At 40.5% G+C, this 16,182-nt stretch overlaps 1 protein-coding gene across 10 annotated transcripts in view; it reads left to right on the top strand.

Moving 5' to 3' along the window:
- The window catches only part of SDCCAG8 (SHH signaling and ciliogenesis regulator SDCCAG8), a 258,511-nt gene that overhangs the window by 58,953 nt on the left and 183,376 nt on the right, over window positions 1-16,182 (top strand). For all 10 annotated transcript variants that reach the window (XM_042926493.1, XM_042926498.1, XM_042926494.1 and 7 more), the window contains 3 exons: window positions 1,432-1,496; window positions 4,993-5,181; window positions 15,368-15,506. In XM_042926493.1, coding sequence (XP_042782427.1) covers window positions 1,432-1,496; window positions 4,993-5,181; window positions 15,368-15,506 — 393 coding nt within the window. The remainder of the gene's footprint in view (window positions 1-1,431; window positions 1,497-4,992; window positions 5,182-15,367; window positions 15,507-16,182) is intronic.

Raw genomic sequence — 16,182 nt, 5'->3', positions numbered from 1 at the left:
TGTTATTTTTCTCCCCAGTTATCTATTCAGTTATAAAATTCTGTCAATTTCAGTTTTATATAGCTCCGTACTAAATTCTTTCTTTTCTCTTCTTACTGTTTGATTACTCTTGTTTGTGTGTATATCTCTTCCTGATGTAATTGTAATGCACTTCTTCATTGGTCTTTGTTTTCCCACACTTCAGAGTGACTTAAGAATCAAATCTGATAGAGTTTTCAGTGTCCACCCAATGCCTCTACTACATGGAGACTACACGAGTTGTCTGGGTAAAGGTCTTGCGTATTTATTCTTCTCGTGGCACATTCTCACCTGTTCCACCCATCTCTATCCATTCTTCCGCCTCGCATTTTATTTGTAGGGATACAGATCTGCTTACCACCCAGATATTCAGCATGTTTTCTCTCTGTGCCTTTTGCTCTGTTGGAAATTAATCCTTTAAGTGTTAGCACTTCCTCCATGAAGTCTTCTCTACCCCTCTTAAGCTGAATTACAAGTTCCCACCTCTGTGATACCAGTTTACCTTCTATATGCCTCACTGGAGTGAATTATGTATAAATGAAATTGTCCATGTGTTTTTCTTTTACTTGTTTTTAATTTATATTTTTTAGAGAGTGAGTATGAGCATGCATGAGTAGGGGAAGGGCAGAGGGAGAGAGAGAAAAAAGAAAGAAAGAAAAGAAAAGAAGGAACGAAGAAAGGAAGAATCTTAAGCAGGCTCCATGCTCAGCACGGACCCTAACACGGGGCTCGATCTCCTGATCCTGGGATCATTACCTGAGCCAAAATCAAAAGTCAGATGCTCAACCTACTGAGCCACCCAGGCACCCCCATCCATGTGTTTTCTATCCTGTACTAGATGATTAGCTCCTTAAGGTTAAAGGCATCTTCATGTTAGGTACCCCCAAAAATGTTTGCTGAACGAGAGAATAGTGGGACACCAACAGACCCTTGTAGCCAGTATATTAGTTTGGTCTGTCATTTATTGTGATTCATAACTTTGCTTTTATCATTCATACAACACACATTTATTGTTATGTCTATATGCAGCAATCACAGTGGGGGATTCTAGTAAGATCTGATCCTTGCCCTCATAGACCTTACAGGTTATAATCAGTTTTTCCCAGAGTCACACTTTTGTTTATTTATTTATTCATTCTCAGTCACACTTTTAAAAGTAAGACCTGATGGATACATTTTTGAAAAAAAAAGTTGGGGGGGGTGGCAGTGATACCCATTTTATGACTCGATAGTTCTTTGCAGGTATATAGTCAATAAAATACAAAATTTGGGGTGGACTAGGGAAAATGTTTTTTAATTTTTAAAAATTTTCCTCCTGGGTAAAAGGAAAAAAAATTGAGTTTAATATGAATAATTAAACCTTGTTTGTAAAGCACAGGACATAGAGAAAATGTACATTTTTGTTTTTTAAAGGAGAGGCTGAAACTTACTTATGAAGAAAAGACTGAAGTCCTAGAGTCTCAATTGAAATTTTTAAGGTAAAGTATCATTGTCCATTTAAAATAATCATATCAAAAGCATAATGATCTTTCAAATATATTTGAATGTTTGCTGACCTGCCAGTCTTACTCAATATAAGAATTACTTGATGACATTTTATGTGTATATAAGAAATATCCTCAGGTTATTAAAGGATAAGGGGGCATAAAATTGTGAAGGCCTTTTCCAAATCACATGTCAAAGAACTATGAGCTGAATTACAAATTTTATGCCTTCATCGGTTATAAAATATTTGTGTTTTCTTATACAAATAAGAAACACTAGCTGCTCTGATAGAAACCATGCTTTTAAAATAAAATACTGAAAATAAAGCATTCTTCTAGTTTTAAAATTACATGAAAGTATTTTTTTCTCTATAGGTATTTGTATCTAATTTTTAAAATTGTAACAATAATAGTTTGAGTATTTTTCTATACGTGATGAATAAGAGAACGTCTCCACCCCCTTCTCCATGGGGGATACGTTCCAAGACCCCCAGTGGATGCCTGAAACTGGTCAGTACTGAACTCTGTACATATTGTTTTTTTTCTGTATGTACATACCTGCGATAAAGTTTAATTTAGTAAGAGATTAGGCACAGTAAGAGATTAACAGCAATAACTCATAATAAAATAGAACAGCCATAACAGTACACTGTAATAACAGTTAAGCGAATGTGGTCTTTCAAAATATCTTATTGTCCTTCTTGTGATGATGTGAGATCTAAAATGCCTGTGTGATGCAATGAAGGGGGTGAAGGATGTAGGTGTTGTGAAACAGCCTAGGCTACTACTGACCTTCTGATGATCTGTCCGGAGGATCATCTGCTCTGGACCTCGGTTGATGGTGGGAAACTAAGCTGTGGAAAGTGAAACTGTGGATAAGAGAGAGACTGGTTTTTTTTTTATTATTATTTATTTATTTTTGAGAGGCAGAGAGAGACAGAATGTGAGTCAGGGAGGGGCAGAGAGAGAGGGAGACACAGAATCCAAAGCAGGCTCCAGGCTCTGAGCTGTCAGCACAGAGCCAGATGCGGGGCTCGAGCTCACGGACCACGAGATCATGACCTGAGCTGAAGTCAGACACTTAACCATCTGAGCCACCCAGGTGCCCTTAGACTTCTTTATATATAATAACTTTTCATGTAATTTTTGACATGTTTTTTTTAAAAAATCCCAATAAAACTTATATATGATAGATTAACCATCAGTGATTTATTATGTGTTATGTGTAGAAAAAGTAATAGGAATTGATTTTTTTGTGCATTACAGCTTATTTTAAATAACAGTAATGAAATGTATTTCAATCAAAATTTAAAATACTTTTTATAATTTTAATAAGTCTAATTTTAAATAAAATTTAAGATTTTCAGGCCATGTATTGTTTGGAGATGTAAGTAGAGTGATACTAAGAACCAGAGCTCCTGACTTTTAAGCACACTATCATTCATTTATTTTAATACACTTTTATGTGTATTAAACCTTTAAACCTTATCCTGATCTCTATGTATATACCTATTTCTATAGATATTTTTTTTTTCATGAAGAAACCTAATATTTTTTAAATGGCCTAATTTTTGCATTCTTGCTTTTTATCTTGCTTTATTATATTTTGATGTCTAGTGTATTGAGTCTTCAGTTTTAAAAAAATTCTTAACATTTATTTATTTATTTTGAGAGAGAGAGAGAGAGAACGTGAGCAGGGGAATGGCAGAGAGAGAGGGGGACAGAGGATCTGAAGCAGGCTCTGTGCTGAGAGCAGAGAGCCCAATGTGGGGCTTGAACCCAAGAACTGCGAGATGATGTCCTGAGCTGAAGTCAAGACACTTAACTGACTGAGCCACCCAGGCACCCCAAGTCTCCAGTGTTTAAATTAATATACTTCTAGGTTACTATACTATGGAAACGTGACTTCTGTTGTTTCATTCAGAAGTCAAATATGCCATAGTTAATTACATTAAAATACTACTTTGTAATGACTTTATTCCCTGCATCTTTGTTTTTTTTTTTTTTTTTTGTCTTTTCCTTTAGTGTAACTTAAGAGTACTTAAAGAGGCATTTTCTTTCAGAAAGAGATAAAACCACCACTCTCAGAAACTCTACCTTTTTGGTACCTATTTCTTTTTCTTTTTTGGCATTTCAAGTAATCAAATCTACCTGAGTGTTTTGAATCTGAAACTGACAGAAAGAGTAATGCAGACCCTTTGACTTTGGAATGTGCTTCCAAAGTTATTTTTATAAAGCCTTTTGAAAGTCAGACTTTTTCTACATGGAACTTAAACAGAAAACTAAGTGTGTTGGAAAGAGTATCTTGGGCATGGGACAAAATCAGCTCCCCCCCCGCCCCCCCATCCAGAGATGAGGTAGCGTGTGACAGCCAGGTGTCTTGATTATTGGCTTCCCCTCTGTGACAGCAAGTTAAGGTAGCTACAGCTCCCTGAATTTAATAGAAACTGACAACAGAGAGTTGACACAGACAGAGATCACGTGCCTGCTTTCAGGAGTCCAAGTACTTAAGGGCTATTTTCTCCTTTGTAAGCTAGGAAGTGGGGTTTTTTTGTTTTGTTTTGTGTTTTGTTTTGTTTTTTATACAGTGGGAAAGTCAGTTCTCCAAGTTGATTTTGCCAAAGCTTTATGAGAAGGGGTGGGGGTAGGAATACAACCCATACATTTTATTCTTAAAACAGTCAGCTTGGAGCAAAACCTTTTCCAGGAACTCTCTCATATATTAAAACAAACAAAGTAACCACACACACACACACACACACACACACACACACACACACACACACATTTCCTCTGTCCTTTCTTTATCGGGCTGCGTATTTCCAGTTAATAGCTTCTACTTACAAGTCTTATGACTGGTAAATTCTATACAACTTCTTTCTGAAAGACGAGAGGAGCCCACTTTCTTTTGAAATAGCTCTTTATAGAACTTTGTGGTTAGATAATTGTTTTTAAGTTCTTTTTTTTCCTCCTAAGGAAGAACGGGCAATAATAAATTACTCATGGACAAAACCCATGAGCTTTATGTAATCTTTTGAGGTACTCTACAAATTTCAAGGGTTAACACTTGGAATAGGGTATTTCTCTCAATACAAGGATGTTTTGTTATATTGCCTTGCCTCTTTATTAATAAAGAGAAACTGTTGAGGATTTGTATTCGCAGTTTTACTTTTGGTTTGTGGGTAATATAATGCCATGGAGATGGGATCCTTTGAAATGAGAGCCAGTATCAAGAGGTAGACTAATCTGTGTTAAAATCTTACAAGAACTTTGGTTAATTACTTAATATATTCAAGCCTCATTTTATCCAAAGTGTCAATTAGGATAATCACGCTTACGTTCAGGGTTGTGGTAAGAATTAATGCGTTATATACAGAGCACCTCATAAGGTAAACACCCATCAGCAATAGTAGGAGTTACCACTGTGATGTTCCAGGTGAAAGTAATGTTCCTGGTCATTTTGCTAGAACTTTCTCTCCCTTCTTTTCAGGAAAGACTTAGCTGAATATCAGAAAAATTGTGAAGATCTTAAAGAGCGACTGAAGCATAAAGAGTCTCTCCTCGCTGCGAATACTTCTAACTGGGTTGGTGGCCTGTGTTTGAAATGTGCTCAGCACGAAGCTGTTCTTTCCCAAACCCATAATAACGTTCACGTGCAGACCATTGAAAGACTGACTAAGTAAGTGTGCTTCTCCACATGGAGAATTGCATCTTTATTTATTTATTTATTTTTTTTTTTTTTTTTCAACGTTTTTTTATTTATTTGTGGGACAGAGAGAGACAGAGCATGAACGGGGGAGGGACAGAGAGAGGGAGACACAGAATCGGAAACAGGCTCCAGGCTCTGAGCCATCAGCCCAGAGCCTGACGCGGGGCTCGAACTCACGGACCGTGAGATCGTGACCTGGCTGAAGTCGGACGCTTAACCGACTGCGCCACCCAGGCGCCCCGAGAATTGCATCTTTAAAGGAGCGCTGTGTCCCTTTATCCCTGTGCTGTCTCATATGCGATTGACCCTGAGCTTCGAGTGAAATGGACTGGAAACGGTCCCTTCATCAGAGCTTTCTGGAAGACAGAATAGCTGGGTTCTGCCAGGGTTGTGCGATCAGGTCATTTCGGACGAGTGGTCTTACCTCTCTAGGCTTCAGCCTCATCTCGAAGTAAGAGAATGGACGTAAGGAATCTTTACAATTCCCTGCGTGTCTCTGAGTCTATAACTGCAAATCCAGCACTACTTTTAACAAAACTGAGTTTGGAGGCTCTCTTTTGATGTTGTCAAGTCCTGGACTTCCGTGCTGTAGTGTAGGTAGAGTGAGTTCTTATCACGTCTTTGTCTCGTGCCTGCAGTGAAGAGTATTACCAGTGCATTGGAAGAAGGACTCCCTATGTCCCAGTATCAATATTTGAAGATCAACTAAGGACAAGTTACAAATGACCTTTCATGTAGTCCATCTAGGCTGAAATATGACAGTTCTCTGTGCATATCCTTTTTGTCTTATTTTCACTATTCCAGGGAGGTGTTTTCCTGTGGAAAGGTTATCCTGTGCAGTTGAGAATTTTTATCTACAATACTGTCCAGTGGTGTTGGTTCTTATTCCCTGTGCTCAAGGTCACCCCTGTCTGTTTGGACTCATTTAAATAGCTCAAACAGCACCACCTCTGAGAAGTATTCTCTGGCCAACCTCATCCCACCTGGTCTTCAATTGATTTAGGCTCCTGTCTTCCATGATTTTATAATATGTTGGAGGCAGCACGTGTGATCTGTTTTTGTCTGTACGCCTGGCGTCTAGCAGAGGACCTGGCCTGTGGTAGATGCTCCATGAGTGTTTGCTGCTCGCAGGACCAGGCATTTTGGCCTTTACTGCTTAACAGTCAGAGATCCTACTGTTGGAACTGGCGTGGAGAATGGAAAGACTTGTTCATTAAAGTCAGACCAGTTTTACTCTATGTTTTGACCTTTGGACAAATTACTTCTCTGCATCTGGTTTGGGGGTTTTACGGGGACGCTTAGCCTTGGGGCCAGAGCACTAGCTTTTGAGTCAGACTGGCTGCTGAGACTTAGACTCTATTCTACCACTAACTACCTGTGTAACCTCACGAAAATTACTGAACCTCTCATGCCTCAATTTCCCCATTTTTAAAATGGAGATAAAAGTACCTAATAGAGTTATTTTGAGGTTTCATTAAAAGAATACCATACACTGCTTAAGACAGTTCCTACCAGTGATGTGAATAATTCAGAAAACAACAAAAACACACAAAAACCCAGTTTTTTTATTATTTGGCAGGCCAGATAATAAATGCTCCATAAATTTTAAAACTCCTCTGTACCTCTCCTGTTCCAAAAGAATCAAAATGCCATGGTTTCCACATGTGATTAACCTGTTGGTTTTTGTATAAAAACTGAATTTCTCCAGTATGGACTGACTGATACGTTTTACGATCTCAGCTGATGGTTCTGCTTTTTGTTATATTATATTATTAAATATATTGTTCAGTTATTCTTATAGATTTCACATAACTATGAAATTTATTAAATATATATTAAGTATATTTTCAGATACAACTACCATGTGGTACACATTTATATATGTCAAGGACTCTGCCAGGCTGTTTAAAAACATAATCTTTTTTAATCTTAGTAAAGCATTCGTGAGGTAAATATTATTAGCTCCATTTTGTGGCTAGGGAAACTGAGACTCAGATAAGTTAAAATTTTTCCTGTTTACTTTTGAAAAAAAGAGACTTGTTTCACAAAAACAAATTCAAGATGGTTTAAAGACCCAGATCTAATTCAGACTATAAAAATATTAAAAGAAAATGTAGAAAATTATTTTCATGGCATTCAGCTAAAGCCCTGTGCATGGTATGGAAAATGAATGGCATAAAGGAAAAAGGTTATACATTTAACTTCATTTAAAAAAAGCGTTTTCCTTTTAAACGTTTATTTATTTTTGAGAGAGAGTGTGTGCATGCGTGCGATCATGTGGGGGAGGGGAAGAGAGAGAGGAGGACAGAGGATCTGAAATAGGCTCCGTGCTGACAGCAAAGAACCCAACACGAGCCATGAGATCATGACCTGAGCCAAAGTCAGATGCTTAACCGACTGAGCCACCCAGGCACCCCCAAAAGAAACTTTTTATGATACAATAATACAAATTAAAAGACTGGGGAAAATATTTGCATGTTACATAACAAACAGTTGGTATAATGTGTAAAGAACATCCTTTGAAACAAACACAGAGGACAAACTACCCAGTGGCAAAGCGGATAAAGAATAGGAATTGGTGAGCAATGAAAGAGGAAACTGTCAACGTAGGAGAAGGTATTCACTCTGCTTTCATTCAGGGAAAGACAGATTCTTTTTCAAAACCAACCCATCAAATTGGTGAAAATTAAGGAGATTGATAGTGACAGGTACTGGTGAGGCTATGAGTGAGTAATATTTAAGTTGTGTCTTACATATTTCAACATCACCCCCAAGGAATATGGATATGCAAAATGGAGTAGTTTCAGGGAATGCTTTTACAGCGTTATTTGTAACAGTGTTGTGATATTGTGATATGATCAGAAATACATATTTTGGTCTCCATCTCTAGTTCCTGGCATATAGCTCCCCAAATCCTTATAATTTCTTGGGGTGCCTGGTTGGCGCAGTCGGTTGAGCGTCCGACTTCAGCTCAGGTCATGATCTCGCCGTCCGTGGGTTTGAGCCCCACATCAGGCTCTGTGCTGACAGCTCAGAGCCTAAAGCCTGCTTTGGATTCTGTGTTTCCCCCTCTTTCTACCCCTCCCTGGCTCATGCTCTGTATCTCTCTCTCTCTCTCTCTCAAAAATAAATAAACACTAAAAAAAAATTAAAAAAAAAATCCTTGTAATTTCCTAAAATGGTAAGAACAGAAGGAACATCCTTTGTTTGGATTTTGTCCCTTGCTCCTGAAATAGCTGTGGAACATAAAGGTGAAAGGAACATCTTTTGTTTTTCTTAATAAGCTTCTTTCAACCACACCTGGGTTTATGTTAATAAGATGACTTCTGGAACCCCAGTACGGACGGGTGTGCCGCTTGCCAGGGGAAGCATCCTGGTGAGTAGAGATTACTCCCCAATCTCTGGGAAATGGGCAGGGACTAGAGATTGAGTTCAATCACCAATGAGTAATGTTTTTATCAATCCTATAGAACCCCCTATAGAACCTATAGAACCCCATGAAAACCCTAAACCATGGGATTTGGAGGGCTTCCGGGTTGGGGACCAAGGTGCTGGGAGGGTGGCATGCCCAGAGCGAGCACGGCAGCCCCACGCCCCTTCCCACATACCTTGCCCTGTGCATCCCTTCTACTTATTTACCTGTTAGTGAATTGTATCCTTTATAATGAATGGGAAAGAGTAAGTAAAGCACTTTCCTGAGTTCTGTGAGCTGTCATAGCAAATTATCAAAGCTGAGGAAGGGGTCAGGAGAACGCGTGATTTACGGCCAGTTGTTCAGAAGTACAGGTGACAAGACGGGACTTGAAAGTGGCACCCAAAGCCAGCAGACAGTCTTGTGGGGCTGAGCCTTGCCCTGTGGGGTCTGTGCTGACTCCAGGAAATTAATGTCCCCACTGAGCATCAGGGTCAGTGTCAGTATCTGACACCCCCACACGAGGTGTCAGAAGTGTTGTGAGTATAGAAACTACAGAAGAAACCAAAAGTGTTTCTTTTGGATGTGAACAACTAAATATCCTTCAGAGGTTTGCATCTATTATGTTATGCACAGTAAAAGAAAAAAAAGAATGAAATAGATCTATATGTACTAATGTGGGACTAAGCTCCACAATAGATTTTTTTTTTTAATTTTTTTTTTAACATTTATTTTTATTTTTGAGACAGAGAGAGACAGAGCATGAATGGGGGAGGGTCAGAGAGAGGGAGACACAGAATCTGAAACAGGCTCCAGGCTCTGAGCTGTCAGCACAGGGGCCCGACGCGGGGCTCGAACTCACAGACCGCGAGATCATGACCTGAGCGGAAGTCGGCCGCTCAACCGACTGAGCCACCCAGGCGCCCCCACAATAGATTTTTGAAGGAAAAACATAACACACATGTGATACACATGTGATACATGAAGAAGACACATGTGATACAAAACTATTTGTATTTTTATTTTTGTAAAAGTCCATACACAACCATACAGTATATTTTCTCCAGGTTCATACATACACATAGAAAAAGGCTTAAAAGGATAAACACTCAGTACTTAACAGTGATGACCACTGGAGAGGTGGAAGAAGGCACTGAAATTGAAAGTATGTGTCGAATGGGTCTTTAACCACATTGGTAATGAATTTTTCAGGGAGAATGTAATGAAAAAATTAACTTAAAAAGGGCAAAAAGCATATTCAAAGTCACACGGATGAAGAGAGGCAGAGTTTAAGTAGTCAAGCACAACCAAACCAAAAATTAAAGGCAGGGTTTCTTTCCCTATTGCCTTTCATATTACCCTTGTAGGTCATGAGAAAAGTATTTTAAGAGGAAGCTACAATGTTTACATTGATTTCAAGACTGGCAGTCATTTAGAAATTAGATTCTTAGTTCTGTATTCCTTTGTCTCTATCCTAAATTTCAGCTCTTAGCCTTTTAAAATAAATGTCAGCCTTCTCCGTTCAATTTTCTGCTTTGTCAGCACATCATTGGCTCCTGTTCTACTTTAATAACAGAGTGCAGTGGAAGGCCCCTGCTTTTATTGTCAATGAAACCTTTGTCTAGAGGAGTCCTTTGGCCGAAGCTGGTGTTCCACTTCTTTCAATGTGTTAATGCAGAATGCTGAATATTGAGTGTTATGCTCACTTGGAGGAGGGACCAGCCCTCTTTAGGTCTGGATTTCTAGTTTCACGCATAATTAGAAGGTTGAACCCTCAGTGAGCTGCATCATAGAATTCCCTGCATGACTCTAGGATGGAATTAAAAAACAAAAAAAACCCAACAAAACTTGTATCCCCAAATATGACAAATCAAGACTTCCCTCCTGGCCTCTACTTGAAATGTGGCATTGTGACACCAGCTGTCAGTTCCTTTGTTGATCTGTGAGCACGGAGTGTATTGGGTATATGACACAGGACCGACTTGAGCCCAGGAAATGAACAGGATCAGCCATGACGTGGAGGCCAGACCACCAGTCTGTTTGTGGCGTTTTGTTAGGGCCGTGAGGACTTTTGTGGAGAGTATACTTAACAACCGTTGATGACACTGGATACACTTAAAAGTTGATCTGAAGTCTTTGTAGTGTTTCTGAACTTCTGCCTTTCGCTCAGGCCTCATTATGCCTTGAGGTCAGTAAGAGGGAAAGTAACCCCTCCTTTTCGCTTAATGATCAAAACGGCTTCGAATGATAATCAAGATGGAATTGCTTTATATTAAATTCTTTCCTGTAGTTGATAGTGCCTTGGAGAAGTTTCAGCGTACTGCTCAGAAAGGAGAAGTAATTACTACTGTACTATCCTGGGACTTTAGTCCAGCCTGTGATTTTTCGAGTGGGTCTGGGCACAGTCGTGTATAGTTGGCTTTGAGAGACCGTGGCAGGAACTTCCCAGAAATGAGGAACAAGGAGATGTTGTAGTCAGCCTTCTAGACCTTCTTTTAAAAAAACAGGGATAATACTGACTAATGATGCTTAATGATGCTTGAAACTGGTACTCACTGTGGAATAACTGAGGAACTAAAGGCATTTCGTAGGCACTTTATATTTCAAGAGGAAGCTCATGCCTATATAGCAGACTGCCTCTTTACCTTATTTTAAGGTTTTTTTTTTTTTTAAATGCTTATTTATTTTTGAGAGAGAGAGTGAGCGTGCACAAGTTGGGGGAGGGGCAGAGAGGGGGGAGACACAGAATCCAAAGCAGGCTCCAGGCTCCGAGCTGTCAGCACAGAGCCCATCGCGGGGCTCGAACTCACAGACCGCGAGATCGTGACCTGAGCTGAAGTCGGACGCTTAACCGACTGAGCCACCCAGGCGCCCCTCTTTTCCTTATTTTAAACATTTGACCATGATTATTCAGGGACTCCCTCGGTTCTCATTGCTCTCACTGTTGCTCTGCATTCCTTAAACACCCCATGCACATCTTGTTAGTTGGTTTGTCTGAGAACTCACACCCAGGCTCCTTGCCTCATCTTCTGCTTTAGTTGCTCTCTCAGCAGCATTGAGGCCGTACTGCTTGCTTTGCTTCAGAAAACTCCTTGATAACGTACATGGTGTTGGTTAAGCACTCACAGAACTCTGGCCTTGGGAGACGGTGATATGGAGAGCTGCCATCTCACGTTCACACTCATAGGCCATGTGTGTTTATACAGCTTCCCACTGGGAGAGACGCACTCAGGCCTGGCTCTGGGCTGGGCCTGCGGACTGGGAGCTCTGGACAGGCCTGCAGCTGCCTGTGTAGTTATCCTGGGTGCTGGGATTGGCTGCTCCCGAGGGCCAGGTCACGAGGAGTGGAGTGGGGCTGATAAAGGGGAGCTAAATCAAGAAGGTGACATAGGAACGGGACCGGAAGCAAGGCATGGTGTTGAAGACAGGGCTGAGATGCCCAGAGCTGGGTTCATTCCGAACTCATCTTGCTGTTGAGATGTGGGCTGGCTGAGTTGAGACGACGCAAAACAGAAAATGCAGCGACTGAGTGGGTAATTGCAGATTACCCAAGTGGTTTCCTGTACTGGTGCAGTTTAGGCATCTCTCTCTCCTGATGAAGCTCAGCTTCCCAGTGGTCTGAAGGCCACCTGAAAGCATGTGGTACATTTCTCTGACAGAACATTGGAGTGTGCCCGTCCGGTGGCCCCACAGGTTTTCAGTACAATCATTTTATGGGCTCACTGTTGAATGATGAGCTTAACAAGACATCAGTGTTTGGGGCTGTTTCTCTTTGATGATTGTCTGTGGTCTGAAGTTGGTGAGCTGATAGTCTGAAAAATTTTTTGAACCAGAGCAACAAAACTCCTTAGTTTCCAATTCTAAGTAGCCTAGTGACTTTTTAAATTTAGATCATGCAATACTAGAACTGGGAGGAGTTTTACTTTACCTCTTTGATGCCCTCCTGTGGCAGGATCACTACTCACCCACTTGGTCTTTGTCCTCTGTTACACTGAATATCTACTATCTGGCAGACTCCTCTTAACAAGAGGACACACACAAAAAAGAGATTAAACATATTAAGCATTAAGTCTCCTGTAAGAAGCAAATTTGTTGGATTTTGATCCTGTTGTGATCTGTCAGCATACTATAAACACTGAGCTTTTTTGTTAATTCTTTTTAGTTGGAACTTTGGCTTCAATGATGCCACGGTGCCAGGAACAGATCAGAGCATCACTGAATAGTAACTTGGGTCTCTTAGTCGGTCGTACAACCTTAAGAAATGTGACTATATGATGCCCATTTTGACTTGCTGCCCTTAAAGAGTAAATTTTTATCTTATTCTAGAATCGTAGGTTCTAGTTGGATTGCATACTTTTCTTTTTCTTTTTCTTTTTCTTTTTCTTTTTCTTTTTCTTTTTCTTTTCTTTTTCTTTTTCTTTCTTAAGTAGGCTTTACACCCAGCACAGAGCCCAACGTGGGGCTTGAACTCACAACCTTGAGATCAAGGGTTGGACGCCCCACTGACTGAACCACCCCTGGACCGTATATTCTTTTTTTTTATTATTTAACTTTTTTTAAAGTTTATTTATTTATTTTGAGAAGTGGGGAGGGGCAGGGAGGAACAGGGAAGAGAGAGAATCCCAAGCAGGCTCTGCACTGTCAGTGCAGAGCCCGATGTGGTACTTGATCTCGGAACCATGAGATCATGACCCAAGCAGAAATCAAGAGTCAGGAGGCTTAACCCACTGAGCCACCCAGGCGCCCTGACTGCATATTTTTTTTAATGCTTATTTATTTTTGAGAGAGACAGAGTGAGAGCAAGGGAGGGGCAGAGAGAGAGAGAGAGACAAAGGATCCGAAGCAGGCTCCAGGCTCTGAGCTGTCCGCGCAGAGCCCAATGAGGGGCTCAAACCCACAAACCGGGAGATTACGACCTGAACTCAAATCAAGTGTCAGAAGCTTAACCAACTGAGCCACCCAGGAACTCTGACTGCATAGTCTTAATGAACCTAGTCCCCTTTCATGTTAGAGCTTTTTTGGTATGCAAATAGGCATACATTCACTTTTGCCTTCATATAATCTATTTTTTCCTTAACCAGAACAATTTAACCATGCTTTGACTCTTCTACTTTTTCACATAATCATTGTGTTGGTTAGATTTGACCAAAATAATGAACTCCATTTTCTTTCCCTTTAGAACAAAAGAATTAACGACAAATTATTTTTCTCAATTTAAAACAAACCAGGAAATTCTAAGTTGAAGATCGCTATGCTCCCATGAATTTTATATTTGCAGCAGTCCTTTTTTTTTAACAAAAAGATCATTTATGAAACTGCTAATAATTGTAACTTTGTTCAGTATTACATATTTCTTAAAATATGACTGCTTTCCAAATACCACAAATAGTTTAAATTATTTTGTCTTAAGAGATTTTTTTTTTTTTTACATGGAGTCATTGGTTAATTCTGAAAGCCACTCAAACTCAAAGACTATAATCTTTGAAATCATTGCTCCTTAAATGTTGCTAAATTAAAAGAAAAAAAAATCAGAATTGGCTCTCTCCCAGTAGTTTGGAACTTGGCCCAAAAAAAAAAAAAAAAAAAAAGGAAACTTCAAGCAGTTACTTTCACTGAATTTGAAACCATGGTTTAAACTTGAGCTCTCAAACAAAGCATGGAATAGCATACATAGCAGCCCAACTTAGAGTTCTTTGCTTTGTGTGTATAGAAATTTGCCCACCTCATTTTCTCTTTGGTCAGCTGGTCATTTTTATCCAGTGGATAAATTCCAAATATCCTAAAGTCTTATACGGGATTTATTTAACCCATGGGACTGGGCCTTTGCTATGTTACATGCCAAAGTGTTTTGGCATCTGGTTCCATCTGTCCCCAAGGACAGAGGGCTTCTGAGAATTGCTGACAAGGGTGTGGGACCAGGCAGCAGTCCAACCCAGCAGGATGGGATTTTGTTAAATCGTGAGCATTCTCTGTGGAACCAGACCATTTGAGGGATTCAGCAGTACCACCCTTTGAAAGAAGAAATGGGTTCATAAGTAAGTGAAAGAATTTAATTGAAAGAGTAGGGCAGGGGCACCTGGTGGCTTAGTCAGTCAAGCGTCCGACTCTTGATTTCAGCTCAGGTCATCTCACAGTCATGAGATCGAGCCCTGTGTTGGGCTCTGCACTGAACATGAAGCCTGCTTGAGATTCTCTCTCCCTCTCCTCCTGCCTCTCCCGCTCGTGGTCTCTCTGTTTCTCTCTCTCTCTCTCTCTCTCTCTCTCTCAAAGTAAATAGAGAGAGAGAGAGAGAAAGGTCAAAAAGAGGATGGTGGAGAAAGACAAAAAGGAAAGGACCTATTTGTTCAGATAAATGCGTGGGGAGTCAGCAGTGTAGACAAGGCCTTAGCAGCCCCTGAACCTGTGTACAGCCCCCACCTCCCAGCCCCCAACCTTTTAATTTGTAGACTAACTTCCTCTTTTCTGGGCTTGAATCTGCAGCCCGCAGTGCGGCCATCCTCTCCACAATAGGTGGTTGTCCCTCCAGACGCAGTCCTGCCATGAAGGCTCAGCCTTTCTGGCCCCACTGCATGCACCTCGCCAGGGGACGACAGAGGGCCTTTCTCCAGGGTGTGCTTTAGGACGTGCTAAGCCGGCCCACCCTGGCTCTTCTTCTACTATGTGTTAATGCCTTTTTCTTCCTGACTCACGAATACATGATTGTGTGACCATTTCTTGTTTTGAATGTTCTTTTTGTGCTGACAGGGAAAGAGATGACTTAATGTCCGCACTAGTTTCCGTCAGGAGCATCTTGACAGACGTGCAGGAAAGAGAAGCCGGCGCTTATGAGCAGGTGAAGCAAGCCGTGCAAGTGGCCGAGGAAGCCAATTTCGAGAAGACCAAGGCAAGTCTCAGAAGATCAAAATTAAGGCAGCCTGTCACTGCTCTTTTTTCTCCTCCAAGTATTCCTGTGGCTGTTCATCCTTAACTAAACTCTTTTTTTCGAAACATGCAAAGCAAAGACCAGTGTTTTAGTGTTGGCTTTGCTGAATTAAACAGATTTCCTGTTGGTAGAATTCTTAGTCCTCTGCAAATCCTCTTTTGTTATATCGCTGTTCAGAGAATAGAGAGTGACATGGCAAGGTACTTGGAGAGACTTGCATGCCTCACCTTTTCATTTGCTGGTGATTTCACGTGCTGTGAAGATCTTAACTACATTTGTACACGTTCAAGTATGACTGCAGACAAATGTTTCTCCTCCATGCATGGGAGATTTTGAGAACATCCAAATATGCCACAGATAATGGGTAATATATGTGTATGGAATAGCATCTTTAGCTATGAATGAGTCTGGACGCCTGGATGCTAAATCAAACACATTGAGTGATCGTGATAATGACAGTAATAGTTACCACTTCATGATCAGGCAGTGTCATAAGCACTTTGAATTATGGGAGGTTATCGTGGATTCCTTGCTCCGTCTGAGTCCACCGAAGTTGCCATGTATTCTCCCTAGCCATACCAGCCACACTTCGAGTAGCTAGTGATTACTGTATTGGACAGTGTGGATATAGAACATT

The sequence above is a fragment of the Panthera leo genome, chromosome F3 (genome assembly GCF_018350215.1).
Source record: "Panthera leo isolate Ple1 chromosome F3, P.leo_Ple1_pat1.1, whole genome shotgun sequence".
Lineage (NCBI taxonomy): Eukaryota > Metazoa > Chordata > Mammalia > Carnivora > Felidae > Panthera > Panthera leo.
Note: the sequence above shows the minus strand (reverse complement) of the source record. Positions and strands in the feature narration are given on the sequence as shown.